This window comes from Silene latifolia, chromosome 10, assembly GCF_048544455.1.
Source record: "Silene latifolia isolate original U9 population chromosome 10, ASM4854445v1, whole genome shotgun sequence".
NCBI classification, from domain to species: Eukaryota; Viridiplantae; Streptophyta; class Magnoliopsida; order Caryophyllales; family Caryophyllaceae; genus Silene; species Silene latifolia.
In genome coordinates, this window is record NC_133535.1 from 149,753,020 (window position 1) to 149,768,481 (window position 15,462).

Here is a 15,462-nt window from a genome sequence, read left to right on the forward strand (position 1 = left end):
GAATCGTTCTTGAGACGATCTTCTAAGACGATAATATTCATAGGATCATCACTAGCTGAAGTCGAATTTACAAAATATTTCAACCAACCCAACTTGTACAATTTTTTTTTTTTAAAAAAAGAAAACAAAAAAACCAAGAAAAATACTCCCTCCAATCCTCTATTTTCTTCCTCTTTACTTTGGGCACAAGAATTAAGAAATGAAATACTCCCTCCACTTTTTTATATATGACGTTTTGCATTTACGAGGTAAGCCTTTGACTTTAATATTTACAAAATTATATTTGTTCAAAAAATATAAAAATGGTACCATTAAATTCCTTACGAAAAACTCTTTCATATGAGTATACATATCATAATATTTAGTCTTATATTTTAAGAGATATTGAAGAGAGAAGGGAGTGTCTCGAAATGTGAGAAAGTCATATATAAAAAAATAGAGGGAGTATTATATTAATAAAAAGTTGGGTGGGGTTTGGTGATAGGAAAGAGAGATGAATAATGAAGAGTTAAATAATAAATTGTGGGCCACAAATATTAAAGTAAGGAATAAAATAGTATTAAAAGAGTTGGGTGGGTGGGGTAATAGGAGAGAGGTATGAATAAAATAAGAGTAAAAAGTTACCAAAAATAGAAAGGGGAAGAAAACCTGAATAACCGTTTTAAGAAATAGGGAAGAATATGGTGAATTGGAGGAATTACAAAATATCAGCATTCATCTATATTCTATCACCACATTCATCTCACACACTCAACCCAAAAAAAACCCCCAAAAATCACATTCATCATTCCATTGCTATATAATTCATAAACAAAAAAAAAAACGATTTATTATTTCTGATTGGGGATTTCATTCATCCCGATTTCGGATTTCATCAATTTCATTCATCCCGATTAAATTAACCCAGTTCCTCATTTTTCATTCCTTTCCTAATCATTCATCCCGATTAATTTTTTCGATCGTTTTAGGGTTTATTTTCGCCAGATTTAGGGATTAATTTTGGGTTTAATTATTGGGATCACTTTCACCAGATTTAGGGTTTATTTTCTTCAGACGACTGGGTTTCACCATCAACAATCAGTTAACCTTGAAGGCTTCAACAAGTAGGTAAATCCTTGTTTTTTTATTTTCTTCCTTGACTTAGCTATATTCTTTTGATTATTTAGTGAAATCATTCTCATCGTCAATTTAGAATATGGATGAGTATCAGGAGATGGAAAAGTTTGGGTTAGATAAGGATTTTGAAGGAGGGCAGTTTATAGGAGGTGAATTTTATTACAAAAAGCGAAAAGATAAAGCGGTTCAATCTAGAGATGATGTTCTCTATGGCGTTGGTAGTTCTGATTCAGATGATGATGATGATGATGGCAAAAGGAAGAAGAGAAAGAAGGGTGGTTTGGTTAAAAAGGCGGATTATTCGAAACCTGTTAATTTCATTTCTATTGGTGCTGTTGCGCCTACTGAGGAGGCGGAAAAAGAAGAAAAGAATGAGGGTGTTGGGCTGGGTTTTACTCCTAATGGTTCGGGTTCTGGGCTAGGGTTTGCTCCTAGTGGTTCGGGTGCTGGAGTGGGGTCTGGTGGGTTAGGGTTTGGGGGCAAGGGGTTAGGGATGGGGGAGGGGGAGGAGAAGGTTGAGGATGAGGAGGCGTTTTTGCCTACGGCTTTTGGGAAGAAGATTAAGGAAGCTGCGGAGAAAAGGAGGGAGAAGGCGAAGATAAGCGAGGGTAGTGCAAGTGGGAAGCCAAAATTAGGAGAGGCGAGGAGAGGGGTTGAACCGTCGGGGGATGGGGTCGGGGGATTTGAGGCGCATACAAAAGGTATTGGGTGGAAGTTGCTTAAGGAAATGGGGTATAAGGGTGGTGGATTAGGAAGGAATGCACAAGGTATTGTTGCCCCAATTGAGGCAAAGTTAAGGCCGAAGAATATGGGGATGGGGTTTAACGACTACGAGGAGAGCAAGAGCGTGCCGAAAGTGGTTGATATATCTCAACAGATTGAAGCAAAGGCAAAGTCAGTTTTGGTTAAGAAGCCGGAAAATCTTTGGAAGAAGCAAGCTCGTACGCGTAATAAGGAGAGGGGAAATATAATTACCCCAGACGAGTTGCTGGCTATGAAGGCAGACGCAGAAGGACCACCATTGGTGCTTCAAAAGGTAGTTGATATGAGAGGTCCCCAGGTTCGAGTTTTGACGAATCTAGAAAACCTGAATGCCGAGGAGAAGGCTAGGGAAAGTGATGTACCCATGCCTGAGTTGCAACACAACATCAGATTGCTAGTGGACTTGATAGAGCTTGATATACAAAAGTTAGACAAGGATTTGAGTAATCAGAAGGAGTCTGTAGTCGTGCTTCAGATGGAGAAGGAAATGCTCCAAAAGAAGGCAACACAGGAAAAGAAGCAGATCGATAACATGGAAGAAATTTTGAAGATTTTGGATACTGTTGAGGAGGAGCATATTTCAGGAAGATTAACTTTGGAAATTCTTGCGAAGTTTGTGGCAGAATTGCAGAGGATGTATGTCCAGGAGTACAAGATATGTAACTTGTCTAGTATCGCATGTTCATATGCACTTCCTTTGTTGATTCGAGTGTTCCAAGGATGGGATCCTCTCCAAAACCCATCATATGGAGTTGACGTAATAACATTGTGGAAGAGCTTGTTACAAGAAGATGAACAACATGAGATATTTGAGGATGCAGCTGCCCCTTATTCTCAGTTGGTCAATGAAGTTGTGTTTCCTGCAGTCAGAATTGCTGGTATAAACACATGGCAAGCTAGAGATCCGGAACCTATGCTTCGATTCCTCGAGTTATGGGAAAAGTTGCTACCATCGTCAGTTCTTCAGTCTCTACTTGATATGATTGTGATGCCAAAGTTATCTGAAGCTGTAAAATCCTGGGACCCTCTTCGGGAAACGATTCCAATTCATGTTTGGATTCATCCTTGGCTTCCGCTACTTGGACAGAAATTGGAAAGTCTTTATCAGGCCATCCGTGTGACATTAGGAAATGCCCTCCAACATTGGCACCCCGGTGATACGTCCGCCTACACCATTCTATCACCCTGGAAGACAGTATTTGATGCTGCCAGTTGGGAACAACTTATTGTCAGGTCCATTCTTCCTAAATTGATAACTGTTATGCAGGAATTCCAGGTTAATCCTGCGAATCAGAAGCTTGATCAGTTTTATGCTGTCATGGCATGGGCTTCGGCTGTGCCCATTCATCACATGGTCAGCTTGTTGGAGATTCACTTCTTCAGCAAATGGCATCAAGTTCTATATCATTGGCTATGTTCGAGTCCGAACTTTGAGGAGGTTATGCAATGGTATCTTGGATGGAAAGAGCTTATCCCATCTGAACTTTTGGCTAATGAGCGTGTCCGTCACCAACTCAATGTTGGCCTTGATATGATGAACCGTGCTGTGGAAGGCTTGGAGGTGGTGCAGCCTGGCGTGAAAGAAAACATAAGCTTCCTAAGGGCCCGTGAGCAGAGACAATTTGAGGCTCAGATAAAAGCCGGACTTGCTCAACAGCAAGCTGCTGCTGCAGATGGTGTGCCTGAAATGAGCTTGAAGGAAGTTATAGAGGCTTATGCGCAGGAGCATGGGTTGTTGTTTACACCTAAACCTGGAAGATTACACAATCATCATCAAGTATACAGCTTTGGAAGCGTGAGTGTAGTCGTGGACTCTTTAAATCAGAAGGTCTTAGCACAAGTCCACGGACAATGGTCTTTGGTATCTCTTGAGCAGCTTGTACAGATGCAGAACATTCCTGGACCCAGAAGGCGCTGAAACTTGTTGGTAGGCTGAGACTCCCGTTATCTGTAACATTTTTTCTGTTTAACTGTTCTATGGTTTGAGAGTTTAGAATCACGATTAAAAGTGCTTAACCCTAATCAATCACTAAAGAACTCTTCAAGTCTTTCCCTATTTCCCCCGCCTCTCTCATCGTTATTTCTCAGTTCTCACCCTCTTCAATTCCGTCTCCTTCATCATCCAAATTCCAGAATCTTTTCATGTTTTGCCACGATTTATTGGTTATTGGAGCAATTATCAACAATTTGTCTTATAAATTACCATTTCGAATCAAAAGGGGTAATTAGTTTTCTGTTATTTTTTAGGATTGGTATTTTTCAATTACTTTTCAGTCCTTCATTATTAGTTGTCTTGCCAATTACTCTGAAATTTTGATAAATAGACTTTGTTTTTGTTTTCCAATTTTATACTTATTTTATTTTAGTGTACTTATTACATTACATGCTATCTTCTACTTACAGATCGTAAGCAGTGCATCGTCTTTGTCTTGCTCGAGGTACTATTCTAATGCATTTGCATTATTTGTTATAAAGTGATAAAGCCTACAAATTTTTAGGATTAAACTCTGCTCCATCGATTTCCATTTTTCACATGTATGTCGGTTGCGTAATGCTATTTTTGAGCAGAGTCCTACGTTTTCCATAAATGGTGAAATCATTGTTGCTATATATTATAAATTACAATCAAAGAGGTATGTATAGTTTTCTGTGTTTTTTTCCGCTATATTTTGTAATTAATTGTTAATATGGGTATATTTTGGCATGATTTGGCACAAAAATCGATGTATCATGTTTTGGTTGAAATGTGGGAGTTTCAATTTAGTATTCTGGATTTCTGGGTAGGTAATTTATAGTTTTGGTCTTTGTCTATCTCACCTTGAACACACTTTGATGATAGTTTAATTTGATGATACTTTCAGATCGGTGTACTCCAGCCCACGCTTTTCTTACCAATGGGTGACATTTGATAGAGTTAGTACTCCCTCCATTTCAATTCATTCCAAATTCCACTTTGAATACGTCATATGAAACTTATTGAATAAAATATATGGAGTAAGAAGGATAACGATTGATTGGCATTAATTTTTGAATGCTATATACGATTATCTGACATGAGTTAGTCATATTATTCGTACATATTGTGATTATTGGTCATGAATTAGTCCCCTCATTCTCTAAAATTATTGATAATTTGTCTTTGTTGATTCAATTTTAGAATGAGTATGTTGTATGAAGTAATTTTGCCACTCTTTTTTATTTACTTCACATTTTTTTCCCACAAATTATATACAAGCACCTGGCATTGTATGTGTGTATGTCTTTCAAGCTGCAGGCATATGGAAAAATACTGATGATGAAAAAAATTGGCTATGGCATATGAGAATGTCATTTAAATTTGAATTTTGGTGCTAATTGGATGGTCACGTAGAAAAACTATTTCTGTAGACTACAACTAATATCATTAATATGTGATGTACGGAGTACTACTGAAGATGTTGGACCAAAATGAATTATTGATGTGTTAATGCAAACACTAACTTTGACACTTAAAATGTCTTTGTTATTCTAATTTGGTTTTCTATGAAGAGACAATAACCGGGTCGAAAGCATTTTTCTTAATTTGTTAATCACATTCTCATATAATATGCATCATTTGTCTTGGTAAAGAACATGAATATCATGAAAATGTTGTGATAATGTGTTTGAGCTACTTGAAAGCATGTCATCAAGACGCTAATGTTAACATGAAGCTAATGTCGTCTTTTTTTATGCTCAGTTGAGACAGTACCCCTTCCCTTGGGTTCAAACGATTTAAAATGATGGTAATTTAACTGCCATATGACTATATGACTGAGCTTGAAATTGGATGCAAAGTTATAACTAATTTTATTGTTGAGAATCTGATAGTGCTATATTCGACAAACGAGTCATGTTTATTATGTGTTAGGCTGGCTTGCAATATGCCTACAAAAATGGCTCTCAAGGAAGCGCGTTGAAAGGTAATAGCTCTCATACCCGTTAGGTGAATACAAGAAAACTGGGGTTCTTTTGTTAGGATAAAAGACTCATCGTTCCTAACTTCCTTCTTACTCTGTTAGGTGAATACAAGAAAAGGTAATAGCTCTCATACCCCTTCGTCGATGATGGTGTCCATGTAATTTTGGTGAACTCATATATGTTGTACTCCTTGAGTCCCAATCATTTGTTTACGCTTTGTTTTAATTCTTTCTGAGAAGTATTTTAATTATAGGTAAACAAATGATTGAGACGGAGTGAGTAAACAAAGTCATAATGTTTTGCAAAACCACCCTATCAGTCTTATTTTTTAAAGTAGCAGGCAACTGTACGTTTTCCATTATGGGTCTCTTTAAAACAATCTCTTATCTTTCAATGGACGACTGGATACTGTCCCAACACCTTACCGCACATTTTGTTAGAGCTTATTATTGTTGATGTACCTTGATAATACATGTGTGAAATAGTGAAACATTGTTAGCTTTGTAAACGCATATCTAATTCAATTTTTAGTTTCTACATAATGCACAAGGTAGAAGACGACTACTGACAAAGCTACTTAATTGAGAGACAGCTAGCAAAAGGAGTCATCCGATTAGCTACTACTCAATCCGATTTTCGAAAATTGGGCCTCATCTCACGCTTGTAGAGTAAAGCATGGATCAAGATTGTGCAGAAGATTAGCTACTACTCTCAAGCTCATTGATTGTTCTAATTTCCTTTCACATATGTTATTGTTATTGGTTGATGAATGTAGAAGTTTGTATCTAACAGCAGAAGTTATCAGATTTTGTATAGATAATGATAATGATAATGATACGAAGGAAATTGAAAATAGCCGTAACAATAGGACACAATGGAATGGTTACTATTGAAGAGGTTATTAGGCTTATCAGTGGTTTGTATGCATACCGTTGAACAGGTTTTGATATATTGATTAGCAACAAAGCTGAAATTATAGCTTGGATAAAATTATTTATACATAAACTCTTTGTATACATTATTTATACATTCCCGTGCAACTTTGCACGGGTCCTAAACTAGTGTCTTTATATAGACTATAACACCTTATTAATTTTTCATATTTCATGTCATTATATTTTGATATGAGGAAAAAAATTGAACTGTAAAATTATTTAAGAAAACTAAGTAAATTTTAATTATAAAATAATAGTGTATCTCATTTATTATTCATTTTTCTCGTTATTGTATTTTCTTTCGACTAAAAAATAAATTTAAACTGAAAATTAATCTAAAAGATTTGAGTAATGTGCTGAAATATTTTTTTTTTTTTTTTAAAAAGTCTTTCTATACCACAAAGCTAATGATTTCAATTTATAAATTCTTTTTTTTTTTGTTATGAAAGTAATCATAAACTATTTATACTTTTGTTTATATATAGTATAAATAATATTGAGTCAAGTCTGCTCAAATATTAATATCAATAAAAGATTTAATAGTTTATAGTCTTGTATTATTTATATTTTAATTAAAATATTATAGTTTAGCATTTAGTGAAAATTATATAATTTGATGAAAAGATTATTTTAATAAAAAGAATTATATAATGAAATATACTCCCTCCAATTTCCTATTATCTTCCCTCTTTCCTTTTTCACACAAGTTTGATTATCTTCCCTCTTTCCTTTTTTTGGTAAGTTTTATTCATTTTTTATTAATTTCTCTCTCCTAAAAAATCAACAACTCTCATTACTTTATCTATTCTTTATTCATCATTCATTCTTTATTATTTTCTCTCACCTATAAATTTCACAACTTACAATACTTTATTCCTTCTTTCTTCCCTTTTCTTAATTTTTGTGCCTAAAAGAGATGGGAAGATATAAGGAAATAGGAGGGAGTATTAATTAGGGGGGCGCGGGTAGCCGGTTAGGGGATAAAGCTACAATAGCTTTATTTACCGTCTTCAATAAGCTTCCCTAATCTTATCTATATAAAACCCTTGAAAAACTTTACTCGTCAGTCGTCCCTTTGAAAGATCCGACCTATAAACATGAACTCCCGCTATATCCGCACAATCTCCCACCCGACTCAAAACCCGAGAAGCTGCCAAACCTACACAACCTACTTCTTCAGCAAATCTATTTTCACCGTCGTCACTGCTACCCCGGCCGTAGCCCGTCAATGGGTCTACAATCTACGTAACAATCACAGGGACCTTCTCACAAACGCTAAACTCGTTGTCGGCCTCGGTGTCCAATGGACACCCCCAACACGCCGAAACCCTAACCCGCCAACCGCCGCAACAATTCAACTTAGTGTAGGCCGTAATTGCCTTATATTCCAACTTAGTCATGCTAACAGTGTTCCACTTACGCTCTACCGCCTTCTCAAAGACAAGAGGGTTACGTTTGTCGGGGTGCATAATGGTATGGACAAGAGCCGACTACAGGAGTCGTGGGCTGAGCTGGCAGTGTGGGACCTGGTTGACTTGGGTAAGAAAGAAGGGTATGGGAATAGGTCAATGGAAGGGATTTGTAGTGACGTGTTAGGGTTGCATGGGGTTAGTAAGCCTAGGGAAGTAGGGTTTAGTAATTGGGATATGCTTTATCTTAGTATTGATCAGGTTCAATATGCTTGTCTTGATGCACATGTTTCGTATTTGCTTGGTGTCGAGTTTGGTTATCCTAAGTTTTACGATGAGGATGAGGAGGATTACGACGATGGTGGAGAATATGGAGTTGATTATTGTGATCACGGTGATTTTGGGTGTGGTTATGGTGGAGATTATGGTGGTGATTATGATGATGGGGATTTCGGGCGTGTTTATGTTGATGATGGGGATTTGGATTATGAAGACTATACCAATCCTTATCATTATAATTCCGATTGGAATTACGTTGGTTACTAAATTAGACAAGTATGGGTTTCTATCTTAGTTTGTCGTCAATTTAAAGAGATAAAAATCTTTCTACTTCCTCGGTTTCAGTCAATAGTTTATACTTGCTTTACAAGTGGAGTAGTTAAGATCGTTTTTTGTCGTGTATTGTTTTACTAATTTGCTCCTATACTCTGGATCTATATTTTATATCCCTTGATTTATCGTCGGTTTAAGCATCATTGAGTGAACTTATTAACAATGTGATTGTCTTAACACAATTGGGGACTGAATCGATAAACTGGGATTAGATGGCCATTACGGTGCTTATTAACAATGTGATCATTGTCTTAATTTTATGATTACATGCCTTCAATTGTTTGGTTCATGACGACTAATCTTAGTTCTTAACTGTAATGGAACTAAAAGAATATAATCCCTTGATTATTATTAACGTATGAGCATCCAATATATACATAAGAACTATCCTAAGTTAGCTAAACACAGCCCATGAGTCACTAACTAAAGTAGCCAACACATCCCATGAGTTATGCCTATAATCATGGGAGTCACTAACTAAAGTTTAATCATGGGAGTCACTAACTAAAGTAGCCAACACATCCTCTAATTTAGGTAATACAACTATACAGAATATATGAGAATATTTACATATTCTATTAGGAACAAATTTATTGATGTATGTAGAATATTTCATAATACTCACTGAAATGAAATGCCGTAAAGTAAGGTTCAGTTTGACAAGATATTTTAAGTATCTGATTTGCTCAAAGTAACTTAGTTGACTAAAATTTCAGGTATCTTATTTTTTTGTAAGCGTTTGGTAAGTAGCTTATTTAACCAAATAAGTTACCTGAAATGCAATGCTACCTAGTGTAGCATTTGAGATTTCAAGTACCTCATTTGATTTGATTTTCCTTTTTTACCCCTTAAATCTATACTATTAAATAATTATCATATCTTTTTACGTCACTTCATCAAAATCAATTACTTTTTCAGTTAGTTTGCCAAACAAATTTGTATATAATCAGCTACCTTATCAGTTTCTAATTTTCCGCTACCTTATCAGTTAACTTTTCAGATTTCAGTAACCTTTTCAGTTTTCAGTTTCCTTTTCAGGTCAGCAACCTTTTTAATTAATTTTACCAAACGGAGCCTAAACCTAGATATAGTGAGCATCTATTAGATTTCACATTCAAAAGCTATGTTTAACATCAGATCAAAACTACGGTACTAACTTCCGATCTCAATAATAACTTCCATTCTTCCACAATCTAAAATTAAATACAAAATCTCACTTTAGACGGACACTATCCATATAAAATTGTAGACGTGTCAAATATGTCACCACTTTCATAATAAGACAAACAAGTGGGATGGTAGGGGTTAGGACTGTTAATGAGACGAGACAGCTCGCCAACAACTCGAGCTCGGCTCGGTCAAAGCTAGGCTTGGGATCAGATTAGATTCGAGAGCTTAACTAGTCAAGCCGAGCAAACATTGGCTCGGGTCAAAAAGCTCGTGAGCAGCTCAAACTTGTGTAATTAGATAAGATATTACTCATATTTTGTAAAAATATTTTGTCATGATTATATATTTGTATCAAACATAAAAAAATGTCTCATTGATTTTTCAATATTTGTATATAAATCTTTCGAGCCTTGTTATTGAACATATCGCGCGGGAAAAAAATGAAAATTCAACAATTATATATAGGCTCGAGTAGAGCTCAGTTTAACTTGACCTCGCATTAAAGCTCGCAAGCTTGATAACGAGCACAATTATTTCAAGCTCGGATAAGCTCGAAATCGGCTCGAGCTCGAATTTTACTTTATGAGCACAAGCCGAGTAAGGCTAAGCTCGGACTCGGCTCGTTAACACCTCTAATGAGAGTTGTTTTATTATAATAGTGGTGATATATTTGAACCGTCTACATCTATAGACGGATACACCCATCTACAATAAAACTGATTAAAAATCCCGATCATTAAGTGGCACAAGACTTTCCTTATACGCAGAGACTATTTTACAAGTTGCATGATCATCTTCATTGTGCTCTTTAAGCGACGACATTTCTCCCGTATTAGGGTCACATAAGAGTAAACAATATGGACTATCAAATAACACGAAATTATTTTCCGCGTTATAATTGTAAGATTGTAATCCCCTGAAGAGGGAGTCTTTGCTATTCATTAATATATAGGGTATACAAAATCTATTGCTAACAATACAACGATATTTACGCACTAAACTAGGAAACAATATATTGACATATATTTACATATCTTTGACTAATACACCCCCGCAGTCGGAGCGGGAGGAGGACGGACGCTCAGGCTGGACTTAAACCGATCAAAGAGATGTCGCGGCAGGCCTTTCGTAAAGATGTCGGCATATTGATATTCAGACGGGACATGGAGCACGCGAACAGTACCAACCTGAACCTTTTCTCGGACAAAATGAATATCCAATTCAATGTGTTTCGTACGTTGATGTTGAACTGGATTAGTAGACAAGTAAACCGCCGAGATATTGTCACAATAGACGAGTGTGGCTTGCTTAATTGGAACGTGTAGTTCAAGTAATAAATTACGGAGCCAACTCGTTTCAGCCACGGCATTGGCAACGGCCCGGTATTCGGCTTCAGCACTGGATTTGGATAAAGTGGGTTGTCGTTTGGAAGACCAAGATACCAAATTATCACCTAAAAAGACACAGTAGCCAGAGGTGGACCGTCTAGAATCGGGGCAACCGGCCCAGTCCGCATCGGAGTAGGCCGTTAGTTTCAGTGGACGTGATGGCGTGATAGTGAGGCCGTGGGTCATGGTGCCCTTTACATATCGAAGAACACGCTTCAAAAAATGAAGATGAGGCTCACGGGGAGCGTGCATAAATAAACATACCTGTTGAACGGCATAAGAAAGATCAGGCCGGGTAATTGTTAAATATTGAAGAGCCCCTGCAAGACTCCTATAGCTTTTAGGATCATCAATTAGCGGACCGGCCGAGGCACTCAATTTAGCACCAGTTTCAACGGGTGTAGAAGTTGGATTGCAATTAGACATATTTGCACGGTCCAAAATATCAGCGGCATATTGTTGCTGAGAAAGAAAGAGTCCACCTGCATTGCGAGTAACCGTAATGCCGAGAAAATGATGGAGTAGCCCGAGGTCAGTCATAGAAAACTCCCTGGAAAGGTCGGCAATGATGCGTTTGATCAGGGAAGGGCTAGATGCAGTGAGCACAATATCATCTACATAGAGAAGTAGATATGCCGTGTCACCCCCATTTTGATATACAAATAAAGATGTGTCACAAATGCTACTTCGAAACCCCTGAGAGATCACAAAATTAGAGAAGCGTTGGTACCAAGCACGAGGGGCCTGCTTGAGTCCATATAAGGACTTGCGCAGGCGACATACATGTCGAGGGGCATTGGGGTCAACAAAGCCGGGTGGCTGATGCATATAAACTGTTTCAACAAGGTCCCCATGAAGAAAAGCGTTCTTGACATCAAGTTGATGTATTGGCCAAGAACGGGAAGTAGCGAGACTGAGAACGGTACGAATAGTAGTAGGTTTGACAACAGGAGAAAAGGTTTCATCACAATCTACACCAACCTGCTGACTTTTTCCATTAACCACAAGGCGAGCCTTGTACCGCTCTAAAGACCCATCCGACTTAAACTTGTGTCGAAATAACCACATGCAGCGAATGACTGAGGCATCCATAGGACGAGGTACCAAATCCCATGTATGATTATCCTTTAATGCACTAAATTCGGCCTGCATGGCTGCCTTCCAGTTCGGGTCACATAGGGCAAGGGTGGGTGATTTGGGTAAGGGACTAAGGGTAGGCTTGGGGGAGGTAACGAGGGCTTTAGGCTTGAATATGCCATTCATGCCTCTCGTTGTCATGGTGTGGGTGGGCACGGGGGGCCTGGGCGGAGGAGGTGGTGGATTGGGAGGAGGGGAAGGTGCGGTATTAGGTGGGGGGGATGGTATTGTGTTCGGCGTAGGAGGTGAGTGTGGTTGAGGTGTGGCAGGAGGGTTCGGTGTAGAGGCAGGAGGTGGTGTGCGAGGTGGAGTTGTGGGAGGGGTGTCTGTATTCGGTGGTGGGGTAGGGTTGGTGGTATGGGGATGGGCAATGTGGTCAAGGACGTGGGTGGGTAGGTCGTGGTCAGGAGGGTTAAGGAAGCGGTATGAGGATGGGGTGACCGTAAAGGAGGACGCAAAGGGGAACACCGATTCGTCAAAAGTCACATGGCGAGATAAAATGATTTTATTAGTGGCAAGTGAAAGACAGCGGTATCCACGATTTTCAGATGGGTAACCAAGAAAGACACAAGCAGTGGACCGGGGAGCTAGTTTGTGAGGGACTTTGGCAGACAAATTTGGAAAGCAAAGACATCCAAAGACACGGAGGTGGTCATATGAGGGTTCTTTTAGGAACAAGACGGAAGTGGGGGATCGAAATTGTAGAATTTTGGTGGGAAGAATATTATGGAGATAAGCAGCGGAATGTAAAGCATCGACCCAAAATTGTGGGGGAAGGGAAGCGTGGGAAAGAAGAGCTAAAACGATTTCATTGAGACGGCGTATCATTCGTTCAGCTTTGCCGTTTTGTGGTGATGTTTGAGGACAACTAAATCGAAAAACAAGGCCATTTGTATTAGCATAGGACCGGAAAGAAGAGTTATCAAATTCCCGTCCTAGGTCACATTGAAAGGATTTAATGGGTTTTTCGAATTGAGTTTTGATGTAGGCTTGAAAATGATTAAATTTATTGAACACATCCGATTTAAATTTAATGGGGTAAACCCAGACAAATTGCGAGAAATTGTCAATTAACACAAGATAATATTTAAAACCCGTATGACTGGGAACAGGAGAAGTCCATAAATCGGCATGAACAATATCAAAAGGCGCAACAGTGACAGAATTCGACTCAACAAAAGGAAGACGCTTATGCTTACTAACTTGACAGGAGGAACATAAACTGGAGTCGTGCTCCTTATTACAACTGACACGAGATTGTTTATTAAGACAACGAAGAATTAAAGGGCCTGGATGGCCGAGCCTATTGTGCCAAGTGGAGGAGGTGAGGCCGACAAACGGAGGAGAATTGACGGAGGTGGACGCTGATGAAGACACAGGATATAACTCGCCACGACTATTGCTCCTCAGAATCGTTGTCCCACTCTGGAGATCCTTCACAGAAAAACCAATGGGATCAAATTCAACGGACACATTATTGTCTTTTGTAAATTGTCGGACCGATATCAGATTTTTAATAATGTGTGGTGTGTACAGGACATTGGTAAGGTGTAAGGTTCGGTTTTTCGTGGGAATTGTGGAGGTACCGGTTCCCCGAACTGGAATGCTATGGCCATTACCAACATAAATAGACCGAATATTAGATACATTAGAAGAAGGAGTAAGCATACCTGAGTCGGAAGTGAGGTGTGATGAGGCGCCAGTATCCATGTACCACGGCCCATCAGATTGAGGAGCCAAGGTCATTGCATTAAAAGCTTGTCCAATGTCAGTGAATTGCGGCTGCTCGTAGTCAGTCATAAAAGCTTGAGCAGGAACCCGATTTGCATTAGAAGAGCCAGGAGCACGCCAATTTGATCGATTGGTCGCGGGATAACGAGGAGGTTGCTGTGTGGGCCATGGCTGCCATGGAGAGCTCCAACCCGGATAAGTGGGGTATGGACAAGGGGGTACGGGCCAAGAGGGTTGTGGCCACGGCTGGGAAGGGAATTGCGGGACAGAGGACAGGTTTGATTGTGATGAATTAGGACGGTTGTTTGAGCGACCGTAATTGTTGTTGTTGGATTTGCCATTACCACGATTCTTGTTATTACCTTTGGAACGATTGGAAGTGGCTTGGCTCTTATTGTCAGACCAATTGCTTGAGTCCGAGGGAGGTGATGATGGGGCAGCGAGTGCAGTGGGTGGTTCATCACGAGTGGACTGTCGTTGGCGCTCGAGCTCCAACATACTGCAAGCATTGGTGAAAGTGGGCATGGTTTGTTGAATATAGGCAGCAGTGGTGTCATAATCTTTGGGCAACCCACGAACTAGTTGGAGAACGAGACGTGAGTCGGTGACGGCTGCATCAACATCCTTTAATTGGGTGGCGAGAACCTTGAGGCGTTGGCAATACGCTTCAAGAGACGGCATGGATTCAAGCTTTAAAGTCGAGAATTCATTTTCAAGGGCAGCAGCGCGGGCGCCCTTGTTATTAGTGAAGATATTCTTGACACGATCCCAAGCGGCTTGGGCAGTCGATTCATCTTCGAGGACGCGCTCAAGGAGGTCGTCACTAAGGGTTCCGTATATCCATTGAAGGACATGAGCATCAATTTCTTGCCATGCTTCGAACTTTGCGTCAGTTTTAGCCGGCGCGGGAGTTCCATCAACATGATGAAGGACTTTGTAGCCCCGAGCGTGAAGCAAGAACAATTTGACCCATGACGAATACGAAACCTTAACACCGTCTAATACACGAACTTTATTCTGGATATTAGTAACGGTGTAAACAGGGTGGAGTTTCGATGGCAGGGGGGATTCATCACCGGCCATGGAAACTAGATGTTATTGTGGTGGCTGTGTTAGCAGCGAGAAGAAAAGAGGCGGCTAGCGGGTTTGAATTTCTCGAAACCTAGCTGATACCATGTAAGATTGTAATCCCCTGAAGAGGGAGTCTTTGCTATTCATTAATATATAGGGTATACAAAATCTATTGCTAACAATACAACGATA

The 15,462-nt window shown here is 39.2% G+C and overlaps 2 protein-coding genes across 10 annotated transcripts; both read left to right on the top strand.

The window, feature by feature from the left end:
• Positions 1 to 958: 958 nt before the first annotated feature.
• On the top strand, positions 959 to 6,727 carry LOC141606332 (septin and tuftelin-interacting protein 1 homolog 1-like). Of its 9 annotated transcripts, none has more exons than XR_012526680.1 (5): positions 959 to 1,107; positions 1,193 to 3,805; positions 4,282 to 4,316; positions 4,740 to 5,819; positions 6,368 to 6,727. XR_012526680.1 is itself a non-coding variant. In XM_074425416.1 (4 exons), the coding sequence occupies exon 2, from the start codon at positions 1,196 to 1,198 to the stop codon at positions 3,794 to 3,796; it is 2,601 nt and encodes an 866-aa protein (XP_074281517.1). In that variant the 5' UTR covers positions 959 to 1,107; positions 1,193 to 1,195; the 3' UTR covers positions 3,797 to 3,805; positions 4,282 to 4,316; positions 4,740 to 6,727. The 9 variants fall into 9 exon arrangements, 2 of the variants coding, with proteins under 2 accessions (XP_074281517.1, XP_074281519.1); XR_012526678.1 differs by lacking the exon at positions 959 to 1,107 and having other exon boundaries at positions 1,196 to 3,805; positions 4,740 to 4,791; positions 5,768 to 5,819; XR_012526679.1 differs by lacking the exon at positions 959 to 1,107 and having other exon boundaries at positions 1,196 to 3,805; positions 4,740 to 4,791; positions 5,768 to 5,819; positions 6,410 to 6,727.
• A 1,068-nt stretch (positions 6,728 to 7,795) lies between these two features.
• LOC141609326 (uncharacterized) lies at positions 7,796 to 8,808 on the top strand. The gene has a single exon (XM_074428420.1). The coding sequence runs from the start codon at positions 7,850 to 7,852 to the stop codon at positions 8,705 to 8,707; it is 858 nt and encodes a 285-aa protein (XP_074284521.1). The 5' UTR covers positions 7,796 to 7,849; the 3' UTR covers positions 8,708 to 8,808.
• The last annotated feature ends 6,654 nt before the right edge of the window (positions 8,809 to 15,462 follow it).